Source organism: Bombus vancouverensis, chromosome 14 (assembly GCF_051014615.1).
Source record: "Bombus vancouverensis nearcticus chromosome 14, iyBomVanc1_principal, whole genome shotgun sequence".
Classification (NCBI taxonomy): domain Eukaryota; kingdom Metazoa; phylum Arthropoda; class Insecta; order Hymenoptera; family Apidae; genus Bombus; species Bombus vancouverensis.
This window is the reverse complement of record NC_134924.1, coordinates 12,647,542-12,668,247: the sequence shown is the minus strand read 5'-3', so window position 1 is coordinate 12,668,247 and position 20,706 is coordinate 12,647,542. Positions and strand designations below refer to the sequence as shown.

Sequence of the window (20,706 nt, the reverse complement as noted above, 5' to 3'; positions counted from 1 at the left end):
TACAGAGATGAAATTTTTGGAGAGTAGACGATAGTCGAGGACGAATAACGTAGCTGTTTTATCTTTTTTTTTTTTTTTTATTTTTGATTATTATTTCATTAAAGTCGCATCGCCTACCATGGTCATTAGCGACTATTTGCCAACGACACACGGAGTCGCCCATCCGTGCTAATTTGATAATTTGATAAGCAGGATGGGGGTGAACGTTCCAGTTAAGATCCAATATCTTTCGCTTGTTCTTCATCGATGCACAAAGTAACGTTATCTCGTTGGAAAACGACACCTTTCCCCTTAATCGATCCCGATTTTTTTCGTTTAAACGTTTTTACGCTTAATACTCTACGAAAGATACTTTATCGTTGTTTAGTAGAAATATAACATAACGTAACGTAATAAATACATAATCCTCTTTCAGTCTTATCGAATACACGATAGTACGTAGTATGTGTACATTGATAAAGATGAAAAACGATACGCATTTTTCAAACGATGCGACATTTCTACGTCTTATCGATCGAATAACCAATCCGTTCTTGTTTTATATTTTTGCCCTAACTTTTTAATTCGGCGTTTATTAGCTTCCATGCTTTTTTTGCTTAGTCGTAGAATATACCGATACCGCTATTCGGTGGGAAAAAATCTGGGACGTCCCACGTAAATGTTCTATACGCTTGATTCGGATTTTTCAATTTCAACGTGTCACAAGCGTTTAAGTTTTGATCGCGTTATTTCCGTATACTCTTGCCTGTCCCGTATAACATCGACACGTTCGATAATTTTATCAAAATGTTCAAATAAAAGACCTGCAATTCCTGGAATATACAGCGAAATATAATCGAAAACAGAGTACTCGCTGTAACGATTACGCGAAGCAACTTTCTGCTTGTTTTTCTAAAATTATAAATATGCATAAGTCTCGGTAAACTACATAGTCGTTATTCGTTGGAATAAATATCTGCAAGTTAATACCGTTTTTTCCCTCCAATGTGATTTACGATAGTCAGCTTGCCACTTAACCAGGAAAAAAGCTTCGCGATAAATCGATAATCGTATCGAGAAGAAGAAATTCCACGTAACAACTGCAAAGGGTTGGAAACGAAATTTCGTTCGATCGTACGCACGAGTGTCATCGTAGACAATTAAACGCGTCCTTTGTTTCAGCGAGAATCGACGTTACGCGAGCACATTGGTCACGGAACGTTTGTGATTTTTCGTTCGTAGCGTTCGTGCCATTTCGTCCAGACGGATAAAACTCGTCCACGAGGGTAACGAACGATTCGGCCCCTGATTTCTAAGCTCGTACACGAACAACCTAGTAGTTTCTACCTGTTATGTCGTGCACTTAACGTTAAGTAACGTCGTAGCAGCGGTATGCGTCTGTCGTTGATTAAGGACCGGTTAATTATCCCGTTTAATTACGCGACTATGCCGAGAAACTTATTCCTTCCGCTACATCCTCTCGAAAGTGCAAATAGCTTCTTGCATAATTTAAACGTCGTAGCGTTCGCGACACGGCGGGCGGGGGAGGGGGGTGGCGTGTTTGCCGTAAAAAAGCGGAATAAAACATAGATTTAATTCGAGTAACCAAAGTTCTTGATTCTTACGATGGTCTTCTACGCTTCGAATTTCGTTTTCGTCGGGTGACTCGTGTACGAACGAAAAATCCATGTTCACGCGCCATGCTCTTAGCATCGTGGATATTGGCTAGATACGTTGCATATATGTATTTCCACGCGTTTAAGCGATGTTTGCCGCTTCTTCTCTTTTCCCCCGTTTTTTTTCCCCCCTTGTTTCTTCGACGTTGTGCGTCCTGTTTAAACGTTAAACGTACCGCGTGAAAGTCTTAGACCACGTGCCGAATCTTTGCTATACGTTAAACTCGAGAATCGACGGTCAGTTTGTTATTGATGGAGCTTTTAAAATATTCGGTGCGACGGTAGCGTCGTTTCCTTTGCGAACACACTCGTGTCTGTTATTTTTCGTGGCACGCGGAAAGGGTTTGCCAAAATGCGTTGAAACTAGTAACGTGGATGGTCTAAGATCTTTGTGCGACGCTATAAACGTACGCATGAACGATAGACGTAAGAAGCGCGTTATTTGCATTGGATTCTTCAGCGAAACACCGGTTGGCTTCCTTTCGCGAAAACCAAGCGATATCCTTTAAAATCGCGAAGGCTATTCGATCGAATATTCGGTAATTTATCCGAGGAGATCGAGTTAGAAGAAATATTTCGAAATTCTAAAGAGAATGACAGATACGTTAAATATTATAAATAGCGGTAAATATGTCGAAGAATAACGTTAAAGACGTTTCTTTCATAGATCGTCGCGTTAAACTTTGTATCCGTGTTAAAATACGAGTGGTTCGCTGAAAACAAATTTGTCGTATCGCCTTTGTCGTAGATCGTTTTTACCTTGTTTATTTGTTTATTCCATTTCTTGCGTGTACATAAAACGCGTTTTCTCCAGACGACACTTGTCGATCTGACGAGTTTACGTGCGCAAACAAGCGATGTATCCAGAGAACGTGGGTGTGCGACAGCGACGACGATTGTGGAGACGGCAGCGACGAGGAAGATTGCAAACCGGTCACCTGTGGTCCGTCAGAATTCGCCTGCTCCAAGAATTATTGCATAACGTCTCGATGGAGATGCGACGGTGATTTCGATTGTCCAGATAAAATCGACGAAGTTGGATGTAAGGTAAAACATGGTCGATCGGATATTTTATTCTCGTGCGATCGATATACAGTCGTACAAGGAAAAAACTTTATCCGTTGCTATTCTATCGTGAATGATTATTTATATGATATTCCTATATATAGTTTCGTTTCTTCCAGAAACGGCATTTTTATGAAAACCGGCCGATTGATATTTATTCGACTTCGTTAACTTTTAACCGCGTAACGGAATACATCGAGGAAACGTAACGTTTTTTTTTTTTTTGTCTACACTATACTATCTATAATGTGGTAAAATATATCGAAATATGGCGAAATTGGTCGGTCTTGCATCTAAAAATCTCAACAATTGAGGGTAGTTTCGTCATCGTTGCCGCTTTCCTAATTAGCATACCAGCGAAACTGGGCTTGCTTTGCTTTGCATCTCGATTAATTAAAACTCCGCAACTTCGTATATTAGAATCAAATACCTCGAAAATAAGGTAAAACCGCGTATCGACCATTTGCTCGGCGTTGACGTCATCGGTGAGATCTTTGAAATTAACATACTCGCGAGACTGTATTCGCTTCGGTTAATTCCCAGCGTCGAATTCTCTGCGTATCGACGTCGCAAAAACGCAAAGAGCCGCCCGAAGTGCAGAAAATTACAAAGCGACCCGCGTAAAGAAAAGGACGGCGCAAAGTAAAAGACTTACGAAATCTTTTTAGTATTCGAACGGCGAACGACCAAGCCATTGCAACAAGGACGAAGACTTCGACTGTGACGACGATTTCACGTGCATACACAAAAGCTGGGTGTGCGACGGCGAAAGAGACTGCCCGAACGGGGCCGACGAGTTGCCAACACGGTGTCACAACGTTACATGCAGGCCGGATCAATTCCAATGCGGGGATCATCGTAATTGTATATCAGGTAAACTTAATTACGAGAACGTTTAACCAGCTTCCCTTTTTTTTTTTTTTTAATTCCGCGGATACTACCTCTCGCGTTGTACAATGCGCCACTACGTATACCAGACATCGTGATTTGGAGGAGAAAATTCGTAAAGAGGAAGAGTCCCTCTGCCATAGTTGGCCCGAAGCGTTTATTGTATTCGTAAATGGTGCATTTAACGTATACGTTCGTAATTAGTTTTGGTAAATAACGTATGCCGTGTACTCTGTAAAATATAGATAATCGATACGTTATGACCCGATTAATTTATGTAATTACCAGTCATCATAATTTTGAGAAGAGAGTTTACATAAAAGCATCTTTGCCTATAGTATAGTATGAAATAGCGAGTTTATTCGTTGACCGCATTTCAGATACGTTGTAACGATTAATTTTGAGAAATAAAGCGCATAAGATTAATACGAAGCGTAATTTTACTTTTAACGTATTAAATTTGCTTATAGTACTCTACTAAATAATATTTATTCGTAATGCACGCAAGATATATTGTACGTTGTATGACGTAGACGCGTGCACTTTCGCGCGAACGAGCAAACGAAGGATTTGTTGGTAAAAGCAACTAGGTACTTGTCCATTTTTTATTTTTGCTCTGTTTTATTCGGCATTAATTTATCATCGCGTTTCTTTATAAACACGCTTCTCGCCGCTTCTCCTTCGAGATTTTATCCTACGTACGTGTGTATATGTAAAAATATTTTTCAGGCCACTTGTATTGCAACGGTAAAGCAGAATGCGTGGATGGCAGCGACGAGAGAAATTGCACGGGCAAAACCACCGTTTGCGATCCGTCGACGCAATTCGAATGTAGCGAGGGCTCGTGTATCCCTCTTTCCAGCGTGTGCAACAAACACCGTGATTGTATCGGTTGGGAGGACGAGAACGAGGAACTTTGTGGCGTGAACGAGTGTTCCAAGAACAACGGTGGATGTTCGCAAATTTGCATCGATCTGCCGATCGGCTTCCGGTGTGATTGTAACGCAGGATACAGGCTCATTGACAATAGGACTTGCGATGGTAACTTGACAACAGTATTCCCGAAAACACGTTCTTCGTTATCGACGTTAATGTTGAAATCGTAACGATCGATATTGGCCATTTCCCGCTGTTAATTATCAATTACTTTGCATCTTTAAGCCTACTGAAATGCATGTTAACGCGATTTCCATGACGCGGTCCCAGCCTAATTGGTTGGGAAAACACGATGCCGATAGAGTGGATGATTTTAACGATTTTCCATTTTCACGATACGATATACGAATAACAAAATATAAGTATTAGGCGCGCATAAGGATATTACATTCTTTTTTTTTTTCTATTCGTTCGTTATCGATTTTTATATTTATTTGCTTCTCGATACAACTTCGTACTTTTATTTCGCTAAATATTATACTTTCGAGTATCTTATAATATTTGCGCATATTTTATGCATTCTGTGCTTTTTTGCACCTTTAAATGTCCCGTAAATGCGCGAAAATCCGCAGCTTAGTTACAAAAGCTTGCGGTAAATGACAATTGACGTGGAACAGCGCACGAATGGTTATAACGATTCAGAACGGACAGACGGAAAGCTCGCAAAGTAAAGATAACTCTAACAACGGATGATTCTTACTTGCGACAATAACACGGTTCTCCGAAGAAAAGCCGTGGCACTTTGCTTTTTTCCCTTTTTCTCGTCATACGTGCGCGCATCCTCTCACTCGCCTGAATACGAGCATCTTCCCTCTTGTTGCAACCCTCTTCTCGTTATATCTCTGACAAAACTGTGTAAGAAAATGACGAACACGCTCCTACGATACAACAATGATGTGCTTTTCTTTTTTTCTTTAAAGTCTCTCTAACGGAAGAAAAATAATTGTCGCAACGAAAGAGAAACAATGTAAAAAATGGTGTTTCCCGCTTCAGATATAGACGAATGCTTGGAACCAGGCACCTGTTCCCAGTTCTGTTTGAACGAAAAGAGCAGTTTCAAGTGCAGCTGTGCCCCGGGTTACCTCAAAGATCCCAGGAACCACACTCGTTGCAAGGCGGCAGAAGGTCACGCCAGTCTGCTCTTTACCAGAAGGCACGATATAAGGAAAGTGGCACTGGATCGTTTGGAGATGACGGATATAGTGAAAAACACGAAAATGGCCGCGGCCTTGGATTTCGTTTTTCGCACCGGTATGATCTTCTGGAGCGACAGCAGCGAAAAGAAGATCTATAAGTAAGCAACGACGAATCGAATTCAAAAGAACGACAAAAACACGTATTTAACTTTAAAATCAAACGCAAACATCTTCTCGATATGGCGTTGATCGACAACGTGTCGAATTTTTCAATTCTTCCTTTACGTATAAATAAAAGACGCGCAACGTCTAACTTATCTCGTTTCTCACCTATGGCCTACGTATATCGTGTGCATTTCGCCTGGTGCGCATCTTCGCGTCTCCTTTCCTATAAAAAAATACTTTGTTACTCACATATCCGTTATCGTTATCATTGTTTAGAGCTCCGATAGACGAAGGCAACGAGCGTACAGTTGTAATTGACGATGGTTTAACTACATCGGACGGACTTGCCGTTGATTGGATATATAGTCATATTTATTGGACCGATTCCCAGAAGAGTACCATAGAACTGGCTAATTTCGAGGGTAATATGAGGAAGACGTTGATTCGAGATCGGATACAAGAACCTAGAGCGATAGCTTTGAATCCACTGGAGGGATGGATGTTTTGGACCGATTGGAGCGACGAAGCCCGCATAGAGAAAGCGGGCATGGATGGATCTCATCGAACGGTAGATCCATAATAAGATCGAAGAGAGAACGAACCTGTAGTTGAGCTAATCTTCCATGGATCCTTTTAGGAACACGGCTTTCCTTTTCGTATTCGGTTATAATTTAACGTGTTGCGATCGTACGACTATGAGCATCTTTGCTTTCGCCAATAATAGTACGCGTATCTAGTCTCTCTCTCTTTCTCTCTATACATATATATATATACATATATTTTTTAATCTCTAATCTCGTTCTAAATACGTCGTAATGATCGATAAAATAAGATTAAGCAGTAGTACTAGATAAAGTTTTTAAAATTCCCTCCTACTGAGAAAGTTCATTTTTTCTTCGACCTTTTAAGACAAAAGTTAAGACAAAATACTTTCAGAGCGGATCGCCGGTGTAAGAGTAAAGTTTCTGAAACAGCGGGCTTATCGTTTGCAGGTGATAGTCGACAATGACGTACAGTGGCCAAATGGGCTGACTCTGGACTTAATTGGCAAGAAAATATACTGGGTAGACGCAAAGTTAAATATAATTGGATCGTGTAATTACGATGGTTCAGGTGTACGAACGGTTCTCTATTCTCCGGATGTATTGAGGCATCCCTTCAGTATTACGACGTTCGAAGACTACGTTTATTGGACCGACTGGGATAAGGAGGCGATATTTAAAGCAAATAAATTTACCGGTGAATCGGTCGGACCTGTTACATCTCTTCGAACTCTGAAATATCCAATGGTCGTTCACGTATATCATCCGTACAGACAACCAGACGGAATGAATCAATGTCAGGCTGTGAATGGTCATTGCAGTCATTTGTGTTTACCAGCACCAAGAATCAATTCGAAATCGCCTCTTCTTAGTTGCGCTTGTCCGGACGGCCTAAGATTGTTACCTGACGGTTTGATGTGCGTGGAAAAAGGTAAGCGATACCGATGATGCCAATTATTTGTTCGTAAATTACACGCATTAATTTAATACGCATGCATTGACACTGAAGTCGAAAGAATGAAATCAAAGTTAGGGTAATGCATGGTACATTACGATAGGAGTAACGCTTACGATTTAAATACGAACACAACATTTTAACGAAGCATGTTTACATTCTTTTTGTATTACCGTATCGTTATCGAATTGCTTTAATCGATTCATTTTTTTTTTCTTTCACTCTTGAACTACACTATAATTATCATGCTTATGTCTTACATTTATTATTTTATTACTTATCATAATATTTTGCGTCGATGTTGCATGAATATGGGATGATATCCAGTAAGTACAACTGTAGCACCTACAACGCAAGAGATTAGTAAACCATTCAAGAGACTCGAACCTCTCAACGTAACCACGGCTGTCCGTAAGTATATTTGCACGCGTTCTATATCGTACGACTATAGCTCCGTAATCAGTTGATCAAAAACATTTGGATATGCTTTATAACGTGTATAGTCTTATATTAATAACGATGTGTGTATTGTTATACGAGACGCATGTTTCTGAATCGCTAAAAAAAAGTGGCTTTGTATATGACAAGAAGCTTGTCGTGATTGTACTTGTTAGCGATCACTGCTGACACTGTTCGTGTCACGGCTGTGACGTTTAGTTTAGAGTCTTTGGGCGATCGTACGAAGGGACGCTTCACGCCTAGAAGGTTGCTTTGTCACTTGCCGCGAACAGTCGTGCTATAAATTAAGGATTCCAAAGAGTCTCGACTGGCGTCAAGCGCTGGCATCGAACGCCGGGCGTCGATCGTTGGGAGACGGAGGAATTTTCTCACGTGTCACCGAAGAGACCACCTTCGATGATTCCTGAAATCGCTTTACCTCCGCTCCAGAAAGGATAGATGATCCTAGGAGAGAGTCGCGAAGTCTCGTGCGATTGCCGATTGGGCCTTGTTTTTAAGCAAGCATACCAATCGGCAATTTCGAAGACTCTCGATGAAAAGAACGACTCTTAGAGGAGATGGCTGAGACCAGGATGACGGTTTTAGCTTGTCGAGTCAGTGTGGTTCGGTTGTATGAGTCTATCTCGTTCGAGAGACGCATCGCGTCTTCCGATACGTCAAAATTTGGTGGGTCCTTCGGCGTTGTGTAATATCCAAGGCCAGAAGAAATTGCCTACAACTACCAAGCGGAGCATACTTCTGGCCGCGACAATACCTTTTTAATTAGTTAGCTTTATCTTCGATTTAGTTCGCGCGTCTTTGCTTCTTTCGTCTGACCGACTAATTTGTTTTAGATCCAACGCATTCAACAGATGGAGATGGCAAAGGTGGTCTAGCGTCTGAATCCACAGACCCTGGTTTAGTCGCTGGGATAGTGATAGGCGTGGCGTCCTTCGGGCTGTTACTCCTCGCATTAGTAGCAGTATTATGCTATAGGCATTACCTTCATCGTAATGTAACGAGTATGAACTTTGATAATCCTGTGTATAGGAAAACCACAGAAGATCAATTTAGTCTCGAAAAGAATAGGTTTCCACTCCCCACTGCTACGGTTGGAGAAGAGGTAATTACTGTGTGTGATGTGTCATTTCGTTAAAAAAAGAATTGTGTATGTTATTTATATACTTTTCTTTATTTATTTATCGAACCTCGATATAAATGTATATATTTTGTATAATTTTTTTGTTTAATTTCAATAGGCTCAGGAACCTTTAACGAGTCCTGGAACTAATGATTACGTTTAAGAATGAATCTGTCAATGAAACGGGCTTAGCAGGCTATTGAAATATAATGTCGACCAAGTAACACAAAAATCATGTACAAAAAAAAAAAAAAAAAAAAAAAAACAAAAAGCGGTGAAGCGCATGTCGAGCGAGCCTGTCCAATAATATGCCTGCAATTGCCCACCTGCCTGCCAACTCAGCTGTGATTATGTTTATTTTTTCTTTTTTGTACTGTCTCTCGTTTTCTTTACAAATTTATGCATCTTGTCATTCAACTACTACTACACGTATGTGCAACATTTAGATTTGCTCCGAGGCATAAAGGGAGAAATACTTAGGTGAACTATAATTGTTGCCAAATAAGCGTTATAACTGTCAGTTTTCGGGTAGTTCGATAAGATACAATAAAAATCCTATTTTATAATGGTTTCTCTTTCGTTTACACGCGATAATATGTAACATAGTGCTATTTATAAATCTATGTGGGTTATTGATGCAACTATGTTTAAATATATAAAATATATACATATATATGTATATGTATATATATATATATATATATATATAGAGAGAGAGAGAGAGAGAGAGAAAGAGAGAGAGAGAGAGAAAGAGAATATTTTTATCTACATGTAAGATTTTTAACTTGTTATTGTTTCACTATTTATTCTTTAAGCATATATTTTGTCGAGTATAACTTTTAGTTAGATATATGTATACTGTTGCATTGATAGAATCTCATGTATATAACATACGAATATGCGAACTATATAGTAGGAATAATTTTACGAATCATTAGTAACGGTAATGAATTGTCAGAGACTTTCTATCATCATTTGCGAATTTGTTAAATTATTTGTAATAACGTTTTTTACATATATTATACAATATTTTATAGTGCCAAAAGAAAGTGTTTCAGAAATGATCATGTTTAATGGTATTTGTAGCAATCGGAGACATTTTCTTAAACAATCGAAATTTCTTCTTTGATATATTATAAATTTAGGAATAGCAATATACTTACATTTTAATCCCAGTAATAGCTCAAACGATGGCGTTTACGTATATAAATGTATAAATCGTTCTTTTGTACATGAATACACATTTCTCCTTTTATGTCGTTTACACGATATATACAAGCAGTGTTTCCAGCACGTTCATAGAACTCTTTTTAACGACTGCCTGTGTTTGTATAAGTAGACCATATCATAGTAAAACACTTTTCGCCGATATATTCTGTTAATGTTATGATTGTAATGAAATAGATTGAAAACCAATTAGATGTAATAAGATCAGCTCAATGACACTAAGTGTGACTGCGTGTCTGTTAAAAGTAAAACTGTTGTTTAGGTATTTCAACCTACTAAAAAAAGATCAGTGTATATGTATAGAACTATCGCCTCGGGTTTAAGAGTTTTACTTATTATATATACTTTATGATTATTATATTAAATAATTAAATGTGAGACAGATATTCTTCTAGGTAAGATTATTAAAGAGTATAATGATATTATGGCGAACTAACAGCTGTGTGTGTGTATTAAGAAGTAGCAACATATTTGTTACGTATTAACGTTTCTTTTTTTTTATTTTCAACTGATACAGTTAAGTGTAGTATATTACTGTAATAAAAAAATTTTTATCTAGTAATGTTAATATAATTTAAGAAAGAGACATTGACGAAAGAAGCTTGACAATTCTATTCACAAATTATCTTTATATAGATATATTTTCTTGCAAATAGTGCGTTTTCAACAGATTTTATATCGATAATTTATCGTATCGAACTATCAATATACTTACAGTCATACAAATACAGAAAAATTTGCTACTTTTTAATAAAGCACGTATTCTTACCTACAATCGAAAGAAAGCAAAGTCCAAAATTAAAATATAGAGGCTCGATGGTGATTTTAATCAAAAGATAGCAAGAGTGTGGTGAGTATCAGTTGCAATTAATTGTGTGAGTCACAAGGCATAATTTAGCCAACCTATTCGCCAAAATCGTGTCAAACATTATTTCTATGCAATATATATTATCACTACACACGCATAATATAAATATATATTATATATATAATTTATTATAATGATTATTGTATAAATAAATATATAAAATAAATCACACTATCGTTATTGTTATCATATACCTACGACGATTAAAATGTGCCTCGTTTTTAAACATGTAATCTCGAAATATACAGCACTGAGTGATTTCTTTCATGATTTAGAAATTATTGTATCGAATATAAAATAAACGCCAGACATACATATATATATAGAGATAATTACGTATTGCACAGTACTTTATGTGAATTCTTCGTCGCTATTTCTGAAATGAACAACGATTTAAATTACAAAATTATTGTCAGGGTGCCTACGTGCGCGGCGATCGAGAAGAAGATAACGCAGAAGAGAGACGGCAAAATTTCTAAGAAAGTTTACACGAACCGCCGAAGATAAGGTGTTGAGAAGTTATATCGAGAAATTCGGACTGTTAGTTTATGCGGCATGCAATAAATAATTTAAAGTTACAGTCCAAGTCTTGGTAAAGTTTTCGCGAAAAGTTGCCGAGAGTAAGATATCAAGAGATCGTGTTAAGAAATTCAAACTATTAATTTGGTACAGTAATGAATAATTTAAAGCCAGTTTACATGTCATGTCTCTGTCTCCCGAACCATTTACCTCTCTTATCTAGCCACACCTTTGGCGAATAATCAGATAATGTATAATTTTCCATTCGCGCGTATAATCTGTCAGTTTAAATTTCGTTCTTGTTTTATGCTGAATGTTTCTAGATACGATCATTGAAGCCAACTTCACGCAATTATACTAACAGCAAGTTCAAGCGTTAGCGTAACGGTATCATATATTGCAAAATTTTAAATTCGTTTGACCGTTTAGATATATTATTATCCATGATTAACGCGATTAATTATCCGTCTTGTATAAAAATCGTAAGTATGAATCACAGTGCCTTGAGAAGATTTAGTTATACGAATTCAATGCGAAAAATATAGATTACAAAAGGAAGATAATTTGTTTTAGCCATCTACAAATTCAAAACAGAATATGACAAATACATTACCACAACAATTAGATTTAGTGAAAGCACTAGCTCTTAATAATGATTTGATATTGTTAGCAAATCAAATATTTGGCGAAGGAAAATGGAGTCATAATATTACTAGCCAAACAATAGGTGTATATTTTATGGATTTTATTAATCATTCGTTTGCCTTATTAATCTCTTTGTATATAAACTTTATGTACTGTATGTAAACTTTATTACTTAAATATATTTTAGATTTTATTGAAACTTTCATGGGTAAATATGTTTGTGGATGTGTGACACTTCTCAAGGTCCAATTAAAAGATGGAACATCTCATGAGGACATGGGGTATTGTTACACAGAAGGAGCTATGAAAGGTTTAACAATACATTGTGCAAGAATTGTATGTTTAAAATTTGAATACCTTATATTTATGTATATTATAGAAGTAGGCTTCTTTTTATTATTTTATTCAGGGTTCTCTTACAGATGCCTTTAAAAGGGTATTGTCATGTTTTGGTAAAGAGATAAATACTGAGATACAAAATCTATCAAAAAAGTTAGCAAATTCACATATGGTTGCTGATAGTTTATTTAACGGAACAGAAAACAGAACTTCAGAAATTAAAATGCCAGAACCATGTGCTCAATCGACTCCGTTTATAAGTAAAAGTGATAAAGAAAAACAAAAAACAGGTTTTTACAGTTTTTTGAACTTTTTATTTTTTATGAACTGAGCTATATTAAAATATTTGGTTGTATTATATATTTTTTTAGAGAATGTATTAAAATCAAAATGCCCAAATGTTGCGAAGGAGCAAGTGTCTGTAGGACAAACGGTAGCAAATTCTGTTGCACAACCGGAGCAGTGTATCAAAACTTCAAGCGAGATGAAAAGTCATGTACAGCCCGGTGTTCCGGGTAATCAGAAAGAGCAAAATAATATTGAAATAGGAGATTCAAAATCAGGTAAATTAGTTGAAGATTTATCTGCTTACAGGCTAATTTTAAATGAAATGTAAATAATTTTTAGCATCTGAAGAAGAACTTTTACGAATGGAACGGAAACGAAAACAAATGGAGAAACAAGCAGAGTATAAGAGATTAATGAAGGAAAGAGAACAACAGAAGACTAATCAAAATAAAAAAAGCAGTACAAAATACTAGTCAATAAAGTTAAAAACTTTATATGAATAAGTCGTATAATCACAGTTGTATACACAGGTGTGGAAACTCCTGGTGTTAAAGGTAGTTCCTGATTTGAGGTCAGAAGATTTTTTGTATTGTTTACCGCACACATGATATTGAGTAGTTAAAACAATTTCAACAAGGTAATACATAGTGGAAGTAAACAAATTAATTTTTTTTATAATTTGAATAATACTTTGTAAATAGGTATACATTATTTCTTCATAAACAATTCTATTTATAATTAAATTTCGCTTTAGGGGACACAACATTATGGCCTTGTGTCTCCTATTGTTTTAACTACTCTGCAGCAACGCCGCTGTTGGTGGATTGGAAGAACATCAGTCGTCACATGATCGTGTCGTCCTCCTATTACGGGAGTTTCAGGACTTGTGTACACGACCGCGGTTATAGGTTATGGACTAACAACTGCCATATTGTAAACATGCCCATTTAATTCCCATTTTCATCGAGTGTAATTTGATTTTGTGCAAGAACACGTGTGTTATGTTCTGTGATATGTTTTACATAATAAATATTCATTCGGTGTTTCTATAATTTTAAGGAAGTACAGTTTTTAAAGTTAATTATCACCATGACCGTGATGCAAAGAGTAGTGTAGGTATTTTTATGTAAAATAAGGTATTTTGGTTATGATTAAAATGCATAGGTTATATACGTATGTTTACAATTCACTTTTTAGTTTTTATGCATATTAAAACTTCTATAATTTTTATCGATTTTTATCAGATATCTGCTGAAAGTAAAGCTTTTATTAAAAACAAAAAAAAGAAAAAGTATTTTTACATCTTATCTGTCTGTTTTGTATATGTCATTGCTACATTAGAAATGTGAATGCAACTTTTATTGCAGAAAGCCGACTACCCATAAGGGTAAACGAGCTATTTTGAAAAAAGAACCGAAATTAATAGAGGATGCTAAACAAACTCTGTGTTTCAAGGGTAAAAACACTTCACAGATAGTAGTAGATTTTATGAAAGATTTGGTAAGTTGAACTATATAAAATGGCAATGATAAAGTGTCTTACCTGAATGACACGATGAATATTTGGTTGTAGTACGATTTAAAAAAGCCAGATGCACAGATAATGCAAAAGAAAAATGATATACTACCATTTGAGGATATAACACCCGTCGAAAAATTTTCCGTAAAATATAATGCACCGCTTTTTATGATCGCTTTGCATAATAAAAAACGTCCCCACAATTTAGTAATGGGAAGAATGTATGAACAAACATTATTAGATATGGCAGAATTTGGCATAGAAAATTATAAAGGACTGAAAAGTTTTAAAGTTCCCAAAATTGCAGAGGGAATAAAACCCTTATTAGTTTTTAATGGAGAGCTCTTTGAAAATAACTATGAGTTAAATAGAATTAAAAATTTGTTTGTGGATATGTTTCAAAGGGAGCCAGTTGAAAAGATTAGACTTCAAGGTCTCGAACATGTTCTGAGTTTCACTGCTATTGACAATAAAATACTAGTACGCAGTTACAGGTACATCTCTTTCTTTCTTGATATTATTGTGTACCATTATATGCAGCTCTTTCAAATGTAATTTATTTAATAAAATTATGTTTTAGGATACTTTTAAAAAAGTCTGATTGTAGAATACCAAGAATTGAATTAGAAGAAATTGGTCCAAGAGCAGATTTAATTTGTAGACGTACGAAACTTGCTTCTGAAGATTTGTTTAAGCAAGCTTGTAAAAAGCCAAAAGAGCTGAAGGTAATATCTTTCATTTTGGAAATAATGATTGACAGGAAAAATAATGATTTAGTATTTACTTTCGTTCATTTATTCATTTAATATACGATCACAGGTTAAAAAGAAGAAGAATATATCTGTGGACAAACTTGGAACAACCTTTGGTCGTGTGCATGTTGGAGCGCAAAATATTAATAGTATACAGACGAGAAAAATGAAAGGATTAAAAAAGACAATGGCAGAGAAGAAAGCTGGGTCGAAAAGGAAAAATATTGAAAATAGTGATAATGATAATTTAAAAAAATTAAAAACTAATAGTGATTCAGCTGATTAATAGTTAACTATTTATCTAAAATCAGCAAGGAAATAAATGTAAAAACAAGTATTTTCTTTTTTATTAAAAAAAATAGTAAATTACCATTAAAGATTTTTGCTGATTTTTATTTAATATTTCTTGATACTCCAACTAGTTTCAGTTTTGCAATCCTAGAAAGACAGAACTAGAATATAAAATACATCATTTAAAAATTAAATTACTGAAATATATATATATATATAATGTTGTACCTTAATTATTATACCGTAAGTGGAAAGTTCCGATCGTACTTTATCGCACGCCGTAAGTAAAGTTTTATCTTTCACATCTTGCTCTAAAATTTTGTTACGCACAGCACCTCTAAATTTTATCAAACATTCGACGACACTGTCCATTCTAGAATCATTTACTGCACTAGGATTTGAAATTCCGAATTTGAAAAGTATTTCTGATGTATAATTTAATACTGCAGCTACAGCAGGTATACAGGTACTAGAAGTGTTCGTACTACCCTAAATTTAATACAACAGTACATTCTAAGTTTGTTGTTGAGAATGTCCGAGTAAATCAATATTAGCTATTAAATATATATTTACCTGAGGATCATGTAACATTTTATTGACTACATTAATTAAATTTGTAAGTGACTTCATGGCTTTTGCAGTGTTAAAATCATTTGCTAATGCAGTATTAATACTGTTTTTCGTTTCTTCCAAACACTGAAATATTATTTCAATAATGAATATATATATATATATATATATATATATATATATATATATATATGTTTTTATGTAAAATAATAAAATACAACGAGATAACTAACGCGGAATAACGTAGATTCATCTACATTGCCAGTATCCCAATTTCCAACGATATAATTATGACAGTCGCTAATAAAATGTTCAATTTTATGTAACACAGCTACCGCATTATCCATTACATCATAGGAAAATTGAAGTTCTAAAAAATGAATATTAAAAATATAGTTAATGAAATTTACATTTAATATAAAATAATTTAATCATATATAGAAATAAATTATTGCAAACTATACCATTTTTATAATTCGAAAGTAGACAAAGGATTCTAAACTGATTTGCTGTATATTTTTCAAGGAATTTTCTTATACTGATGGTGTTTTTAAGGCTTTTTGACATTTTTTCGTGTTTCAAGGACAAATGTCCATAATATACCCAATAATTTACCCACTGTTCTACTTCGTGATAACAACACGATTGTGCTTCCTCATTCTCATGATGTGGAAACATTAGATCTATCCCACCACTGTGAAAGTCTACGGAATTTCCAAAAATTGTGCTAATTGAAATATAAATTTTATATATATTAGCTTTAATAAGCATTATGATACAACATTTAAAACAGAAAGATTCTAATATGGCTCTCTACCTTGCAATAGTGCTACATTCAATGTGCCACCCTGGCCTTCCAGGAGCCCATGGAGACTCCCAAAATGGTTCACCTTCCTTAGCTGTTTTCCAAAGACAAAAATCTAATGGAGATTTTTTATCAGGATGGAAACTATGTGATATTGGAGTTGATAGCTTGCCATACATTCCGTATTTATGCGTATCAAAATAAACAGATCCTATAGGAAGAATAATTATCATTTACGATAATTAAAGTATATAATAAAAATAATAGCTAAATTGTTACATTTTATATTTTACCATCTTTCGTAGTGTAAGCATTGCCTTTGTCTAGAATTCTCTTCACAAACTGAATAATTTGTGGTATATAATCAGTTACCCTACAATACAGATGAGGCCTTGCAACATTTAACATTTTCATATCTTCGATAAATTCGTTTTCATAATGTTTTGTTAGATCCTTATAATTTTGTTTCAAGTCTTTTGAGCGTGCTATTATTTTATCATCTATGTCTGTTACGCACATGGCCATTACAACATTTATATTGAAGTGGTCTGATAATATTCTCCTGATAATATCCGAATACACGTAAGTCCTATGAACGAAAGTTTAAAATGTTCTTTCACATTTTCATTATTTAATAACTAAATTATTGCAAACCTTAAGACAATATTATATTTTGTTCTTATGTTAATTTTAACAATCAAATAAAAGACCCTTTCCGAAGAATTTATTATTATCTTATATGATAATTAAAAAGAAAAGATAGACCTTACACTGCATGTCCTATGTGTGCCGAATCATATACAGTAGGTCCACAAAGATACCAAGTTAGAACAGCTTTATTTTTTAAAATTAACGGTACTTCACATTTTGTTATGGGATTGTAGATTTGAATATCTGTTTTATATCCTGTAGGTTTTAACCACTGTGCTTGTTTCTTTAACTTTGTCTCGGTATGTATAAATTGATAGCATGCTTCTCGTATTTTGTAATAAAAGACATTCTTTATAAATACATTCATTTTAGTGCTTTTTATTATTAAATGGATATATTACACGATCATTATTTTCTTATAATCAATTATGATTAACTGACATTTTATTTTATGGTTAACTTAACCTTAGAAAATTCGCTTCGCACTTTTCTATCCATGTTAACTTCAAAGATTGCCAGATGCGGAGCGCTAGTGTTGAAAAACACATTTCGAAATTTGTTGAAAGTTGTGTCCCTGATAAGTGCTTCGCAGCTAGAATTAAGGGTTTGTTGTTTAAAAGATTAAGAATTTCAATGCAAATCGTTAAAGCAAAAAGTACTTTGATATATAGAAATTCATTGCGAAACTTTCCTACGTGTGACAAAGTGTAATAATTTTAATGTAATGAATTGCATAAACGTTTTAACGTTTATTTTATAATACGTACGTTTTTAACAGTAATAGTGATGTATGAACTCAGTCAAAATTTTGTTTTAAATAATCAAATATTTTAATAAATTAATAGTTAAATAGTGGAATCATAATTTATATCTTTTCGTTTTTTTAGAAGGAGCAGAACATAACCTAAATTTGCAATTGACGTTGTATCTTTTCTTACAATTATTGTATTAAACACAGTTGTACGAAATGGATAAATCGATCTTGATGCAAAAACAGGTGAAGGATAATGCAGAAGATTTACAGAAAGAATTTCTTGATATGAAAAATTGGGAGGAGCAAATGAGATGTAAAGATGAGCAATTACGGAAAGAAAAAAGTGGTCAGGTACAAGTTGTGATCATATTCATAGAAATGTATAAACTTATAGGGATGATTTTTGTAGATTACTTTACCACCGATTAGAAGTAAACATAAAAATAAAACCAAAAATTCGTCCACGAAGAAAGATCAAGCTGATAATAAGTCAAAAAGGATTAAATCACACGATTATTCTGCTTGGGAGAAATTTGATGTAGTAAGTTTATTACTGTGAATATGTATTGTGAATATTGAATTAAACATCTTTTTCTGTAAAACTCTATAAAACTTAGGAAAATTCTGATTACTTGTAATATCGTTTCAAAGGATAAAGAATGCAGAAAAATAGATAATAATGAGCAATCAGATGATTCCGAAGATGAACATATGTCTAAAGAAGAATTAGAGAAAGCACATGAAAAAGCAACAAAACATAAAAGCGATGGCAATATTTTGGTGCAACAACAAAAATGGTCTGAAGCAATTGGCTGTTATACAGAGGCTATAAAACTATTTCCATACGATGCGGTATTTTACGCAAATCGTGCACTCTGTCAGTTAAAACTAGACAAGTATATATGTCTTTTGATTATATCTGCATATTCAATTAAAAATTATCAGATGATATTAAAATATTACACTTTTCTGTAGTTTTTATTCTGCTGAATCTGACTGTTCAACTGCGGTTCAATTAGATGAGAGTTATGTAAAAGCTTATCACAGAAGAGCAACAGCTAGAATGAATCTAAAACAATATAAAGAAGCTAAACATGATTTAGAAAAAGTTTTGAAATTAGAACCTTCTAATAAGGAAGCTAAATTGTTGCTAAATCAAATCGAAAGCAAGATTAAATGTTCAGAGGTAATTAATAACTAAGAAACAAATTTTATTATTTAGTTAACATACTATTTAGCGATGCTATTTTGTACAGACAAGTACTATAGCGAAGGAAGGTACAAAAGTGTCAACAATTGAAAAAAAAGATATTAAAAAGACTACGATTGAAAAAAAGATTTCTGAGAAAACGTGGTGGAACGATACCGCATCAAACGTACAAACAACAAAAACCAAGAATATAATAAACACTAAAAATATGGAGAAGAGTAAAGATAATAAAAGTGTTGTAAATGTTAAAGATAGTACAGAGAATGAAAAAGATAATGTGATTGATACTAATGCGAAAAGGGATCCACGTATTCCAGATTGGTTACCAGAGAAAGATGAAGTCATTGTAATAGAACCAATAGAGAAGCCTCCTCATTTACGTTCAAAGGTAAAATTACAACATTAACATCCATGCTCGAAAATATCTGAAGTTTTTGTCGATTACAGAAATCATTGACGAAAATACCTATCCAAGAAGTGGAATTTGGTATCGATCAGTATAGGTATACTAATGGAAAAACGGCATATAACAACAAAGATGATCCTGTACAAACAAAAGAACCTCATAAAGATCCGGTGCGGAAAGTGGATATGATGCAGAAAGTGGATATGTCGCAGAAAGATAATGTTGCGAAAGATAATACTTATGTTAAAGTTTCTGAACCTCTGGAGGATATTAGTAATATTATACCTCCGATTCCCAAAACAGCTGTACAGTTTTTAATGAATTGGAAAAGAAATAATTTACCAGAATTTAGATATAAGTATTTGAAGGTAAGAACAATGTGTAAAAGTTCTAATTTTTTGATATACAAAGTATGCATTTTAATCTAATTAGTAAATCAAATTCCAGCAATTATCAGAGGGTAGTTTACCTAAAATATTTCAAGATTCAATGGAATCGGATATCTTTAGCCAAATAATAGAAGTTTTGGGAACGGAATTCGTAGGAAGGAAAAATCAGATATTCTACTACTTGAAAGATCTCAGTCGAGTTAAGCGATTTAGAGCACTCATCATGTTTACTAGTAACAGTGACAAAGAAAGTAAGCGTTATTGTTACAAAATTTAAAATAATATAAAGCGTTAATAATATTTTTCTTCAATTTTTAGACTTGAAAATATTGTTTGAATATTGCAAAACGGTGGAAAATGTGTCTGAAGATGAAATTTCAGCGCTACAAGATAAATATGAAATGTAGAAATAGATGCATAGTGATGTGCAGGTATAAAAATATTTTTAAGTAATGTAACGATATTAAGTTATACATATATATTTTGTATAAGTATTCCTGTTCGAATAAGTTTGAATAAAGGAACGGAGATTATTAGAATTATTTCTTAATTA

General features: G+C 34.4%; 5 protein-coding genes across 14 annotated transcripts in view; 4 read left to right on the top strand and 1 right to left on the bottom strand.

The window, feature by feature from the left end:
• LOC117156362 (low-density lipoprotein receptor) overlaps positions 1 to 11,182 on the top strand; it is a 64,854-nt gene extending 53,672 nt beyond the window's left edge. For 5 of the 6 annotated variants that reach the window (XM_033333308.2, XM_033333311.2, XM_033333310.2 and 2 more), the window contains 9 exons: positions 2,470 to 2,702; positions 3,389 to 3,593; positions 4,338 to 4,649; positions 5,538 to 5,838; positions 6,122 to 6,413; positions 6,838 to 7,318; positions 7,670 to 7,753; positions 8,635 to 8,903; positions 9,040 to 11,182. In XM_033333308.2, the coding sequence (XP_033189199.1) occupies positions 2,470 to 2,702; positions 3,389 to 3,593; positions 4,338 to 4,649; positions 5,538 to 5,838; positions 6,122 to 6,413; positions 6,838 to 7,318; positions 7,670 to 7,753; positions 8,635 to 8,903; positions 9,040 to 9,084 (2,222 nt within the window). In that variant the 3' untranslated portion in view covers positions 9,085 to 11,182. The remainder of the gene's footprint in view (positions 1 to 2,469; positions 2,703 to 3,388; positions 3,594 to 4,337; positions 4,650 to 5,537; positions 5,839 to 6,121; positions 6,414 to 6,837; positions 7,319 to 7,669; positions 7,754 to 8,634; positions 8,904 to 9,039) is intronic. The other variant, XM_033333309.2, reaches the window with a different exon arrangement.
• Positions 11,183 to 11,869: 687 nt separating this feature from the next.
• LOC117156367 (Ribosome production factor 2-like protein Non3) lies at positions 11,870 to 13,865 on the top strand. Its single transcript, XM_076624262.1, has 6 exons — positions 11,870 to 12,017; positions 12,109 to 12,262; positions 12,368 to 12,516; positions 12,590 to 12,809; positions 12,891 to 13,082; positions 13,147 to 13,865. The coding sequence occupies exons 1-6, from the start codon at positions 11,979 to 11,981 to the stop codon at positions 13,278 to 13,280; spliced, it is 888 nt and encodes a 295-aa protein (XP_076480377.1). The 5' UTR covers positions 11,870 to 11,978; the 3' UTR covers positions 13,281 to 13,865.
• Positions 13,778 to 15,454, top strand: Non3 (Ribosome production factor 2-like protein Non3). Its single transcript, XM_033333326.2, has 5 exons — positions 13,778 to 13,919; positions 14,175 to 14,307; positions 14,380 to 14,819; positions 14,906 to 15,050; positions 15,145 to 15,454. Exons 1-5 carry the CDS (start codon positions 13,897 to 13,899, stop codon positions 15,361 to 15,363), a joined length of 960 nt encoding a protein of 319 aa, XP_033189217.1. The 5' UTR covers positions 13,778 to 13,896; the 3' UTR covers positions 15,364 to 15,454.
• CysRS-m (cysteine--tRNA ligase-like protein, mitochondrial) lies at positions 15,098 to 17,912 on the bottom strand. Of its 2 annotated transcripts, none has more exons than XM_076624256.1 (8): positions 17,514 to 17,912; positions 17,037 to 17,332; positions 16,756 to 16,954; positions 16,403 to 16,665; positions 16,172 to 16,308; positions 15,942 to 16,064; positions 15,597 to 15,857; positions 15,098 to 15,529 (listed from the first exon to the last, which is right to left on the bottom strand). In XM_076624256.1, exons 1-8 carry the CDS (start codon positions 17,759 to 17,761, stop codon positions 15,470 to 15,472), a joined length of 1,587 nt encoding a protein of 528 aa, XP_076480371.1. In that variant the 5' UTR covers positions 17,762 to 17,912; the 3' UTR covers positions 15,098 to 15,469. The 2 variants fall into 2 exon arrangements, with proteins under 2 accessions (XP_076480371.1, XP_033189214.2); XM_033333323.2 differs by having other exon boundaries at positions 15,098 to 15,515.
• spag (RNA polymerase II-associated protein spaghetti) lies at positions 17,554 to 20,695 on the top strand. 4 transcript variants are annotated; one of them, XM_033333321.2, is made up of 9 exons: positions 17,554 to 17,693; positions 18,282 to 18,499; positions 18,558 to 18,689; positions 18,800 to 19,044; positions 19,124 to 19,334; positions 19,405 to 19,746; positions 19,806 to 20,132; positions 20,212 to 20,404; positions 20,472 to 20,695. In XM_033333321.2, exons 2-9 carry the CDS (start codon positions 18,362 to 18,364, stop codon positions 20,558 to 20,560), a joined length of 1,677 nt encoding a protein of 558 aa, XP_033189212.2. In that variant the 5' UTR covers positions 17,554 to 17,693; positions 18,282 to 18,361; the 3' UTR covers positions 20,561 to 20,695. The 4 variants fall into 4 exon arrangements, with proteins under 4 accessions (XP_033189212.2, XP_033189213.2, XP_076480370.1 ...); XM_033333322.2 differs by lacking the exon at positions 17,554 to 17,693 and adding an exon at positions 17,909 to 17,998; XM_076624255.1 differs by lacking the exon at positions 17,554 to 17,693 and adding an exon at positions 17,964 to 18,182.
• The last annotated feature ends 11 nt before the right edge of the window (positions 20,696 to 20,706 follow it).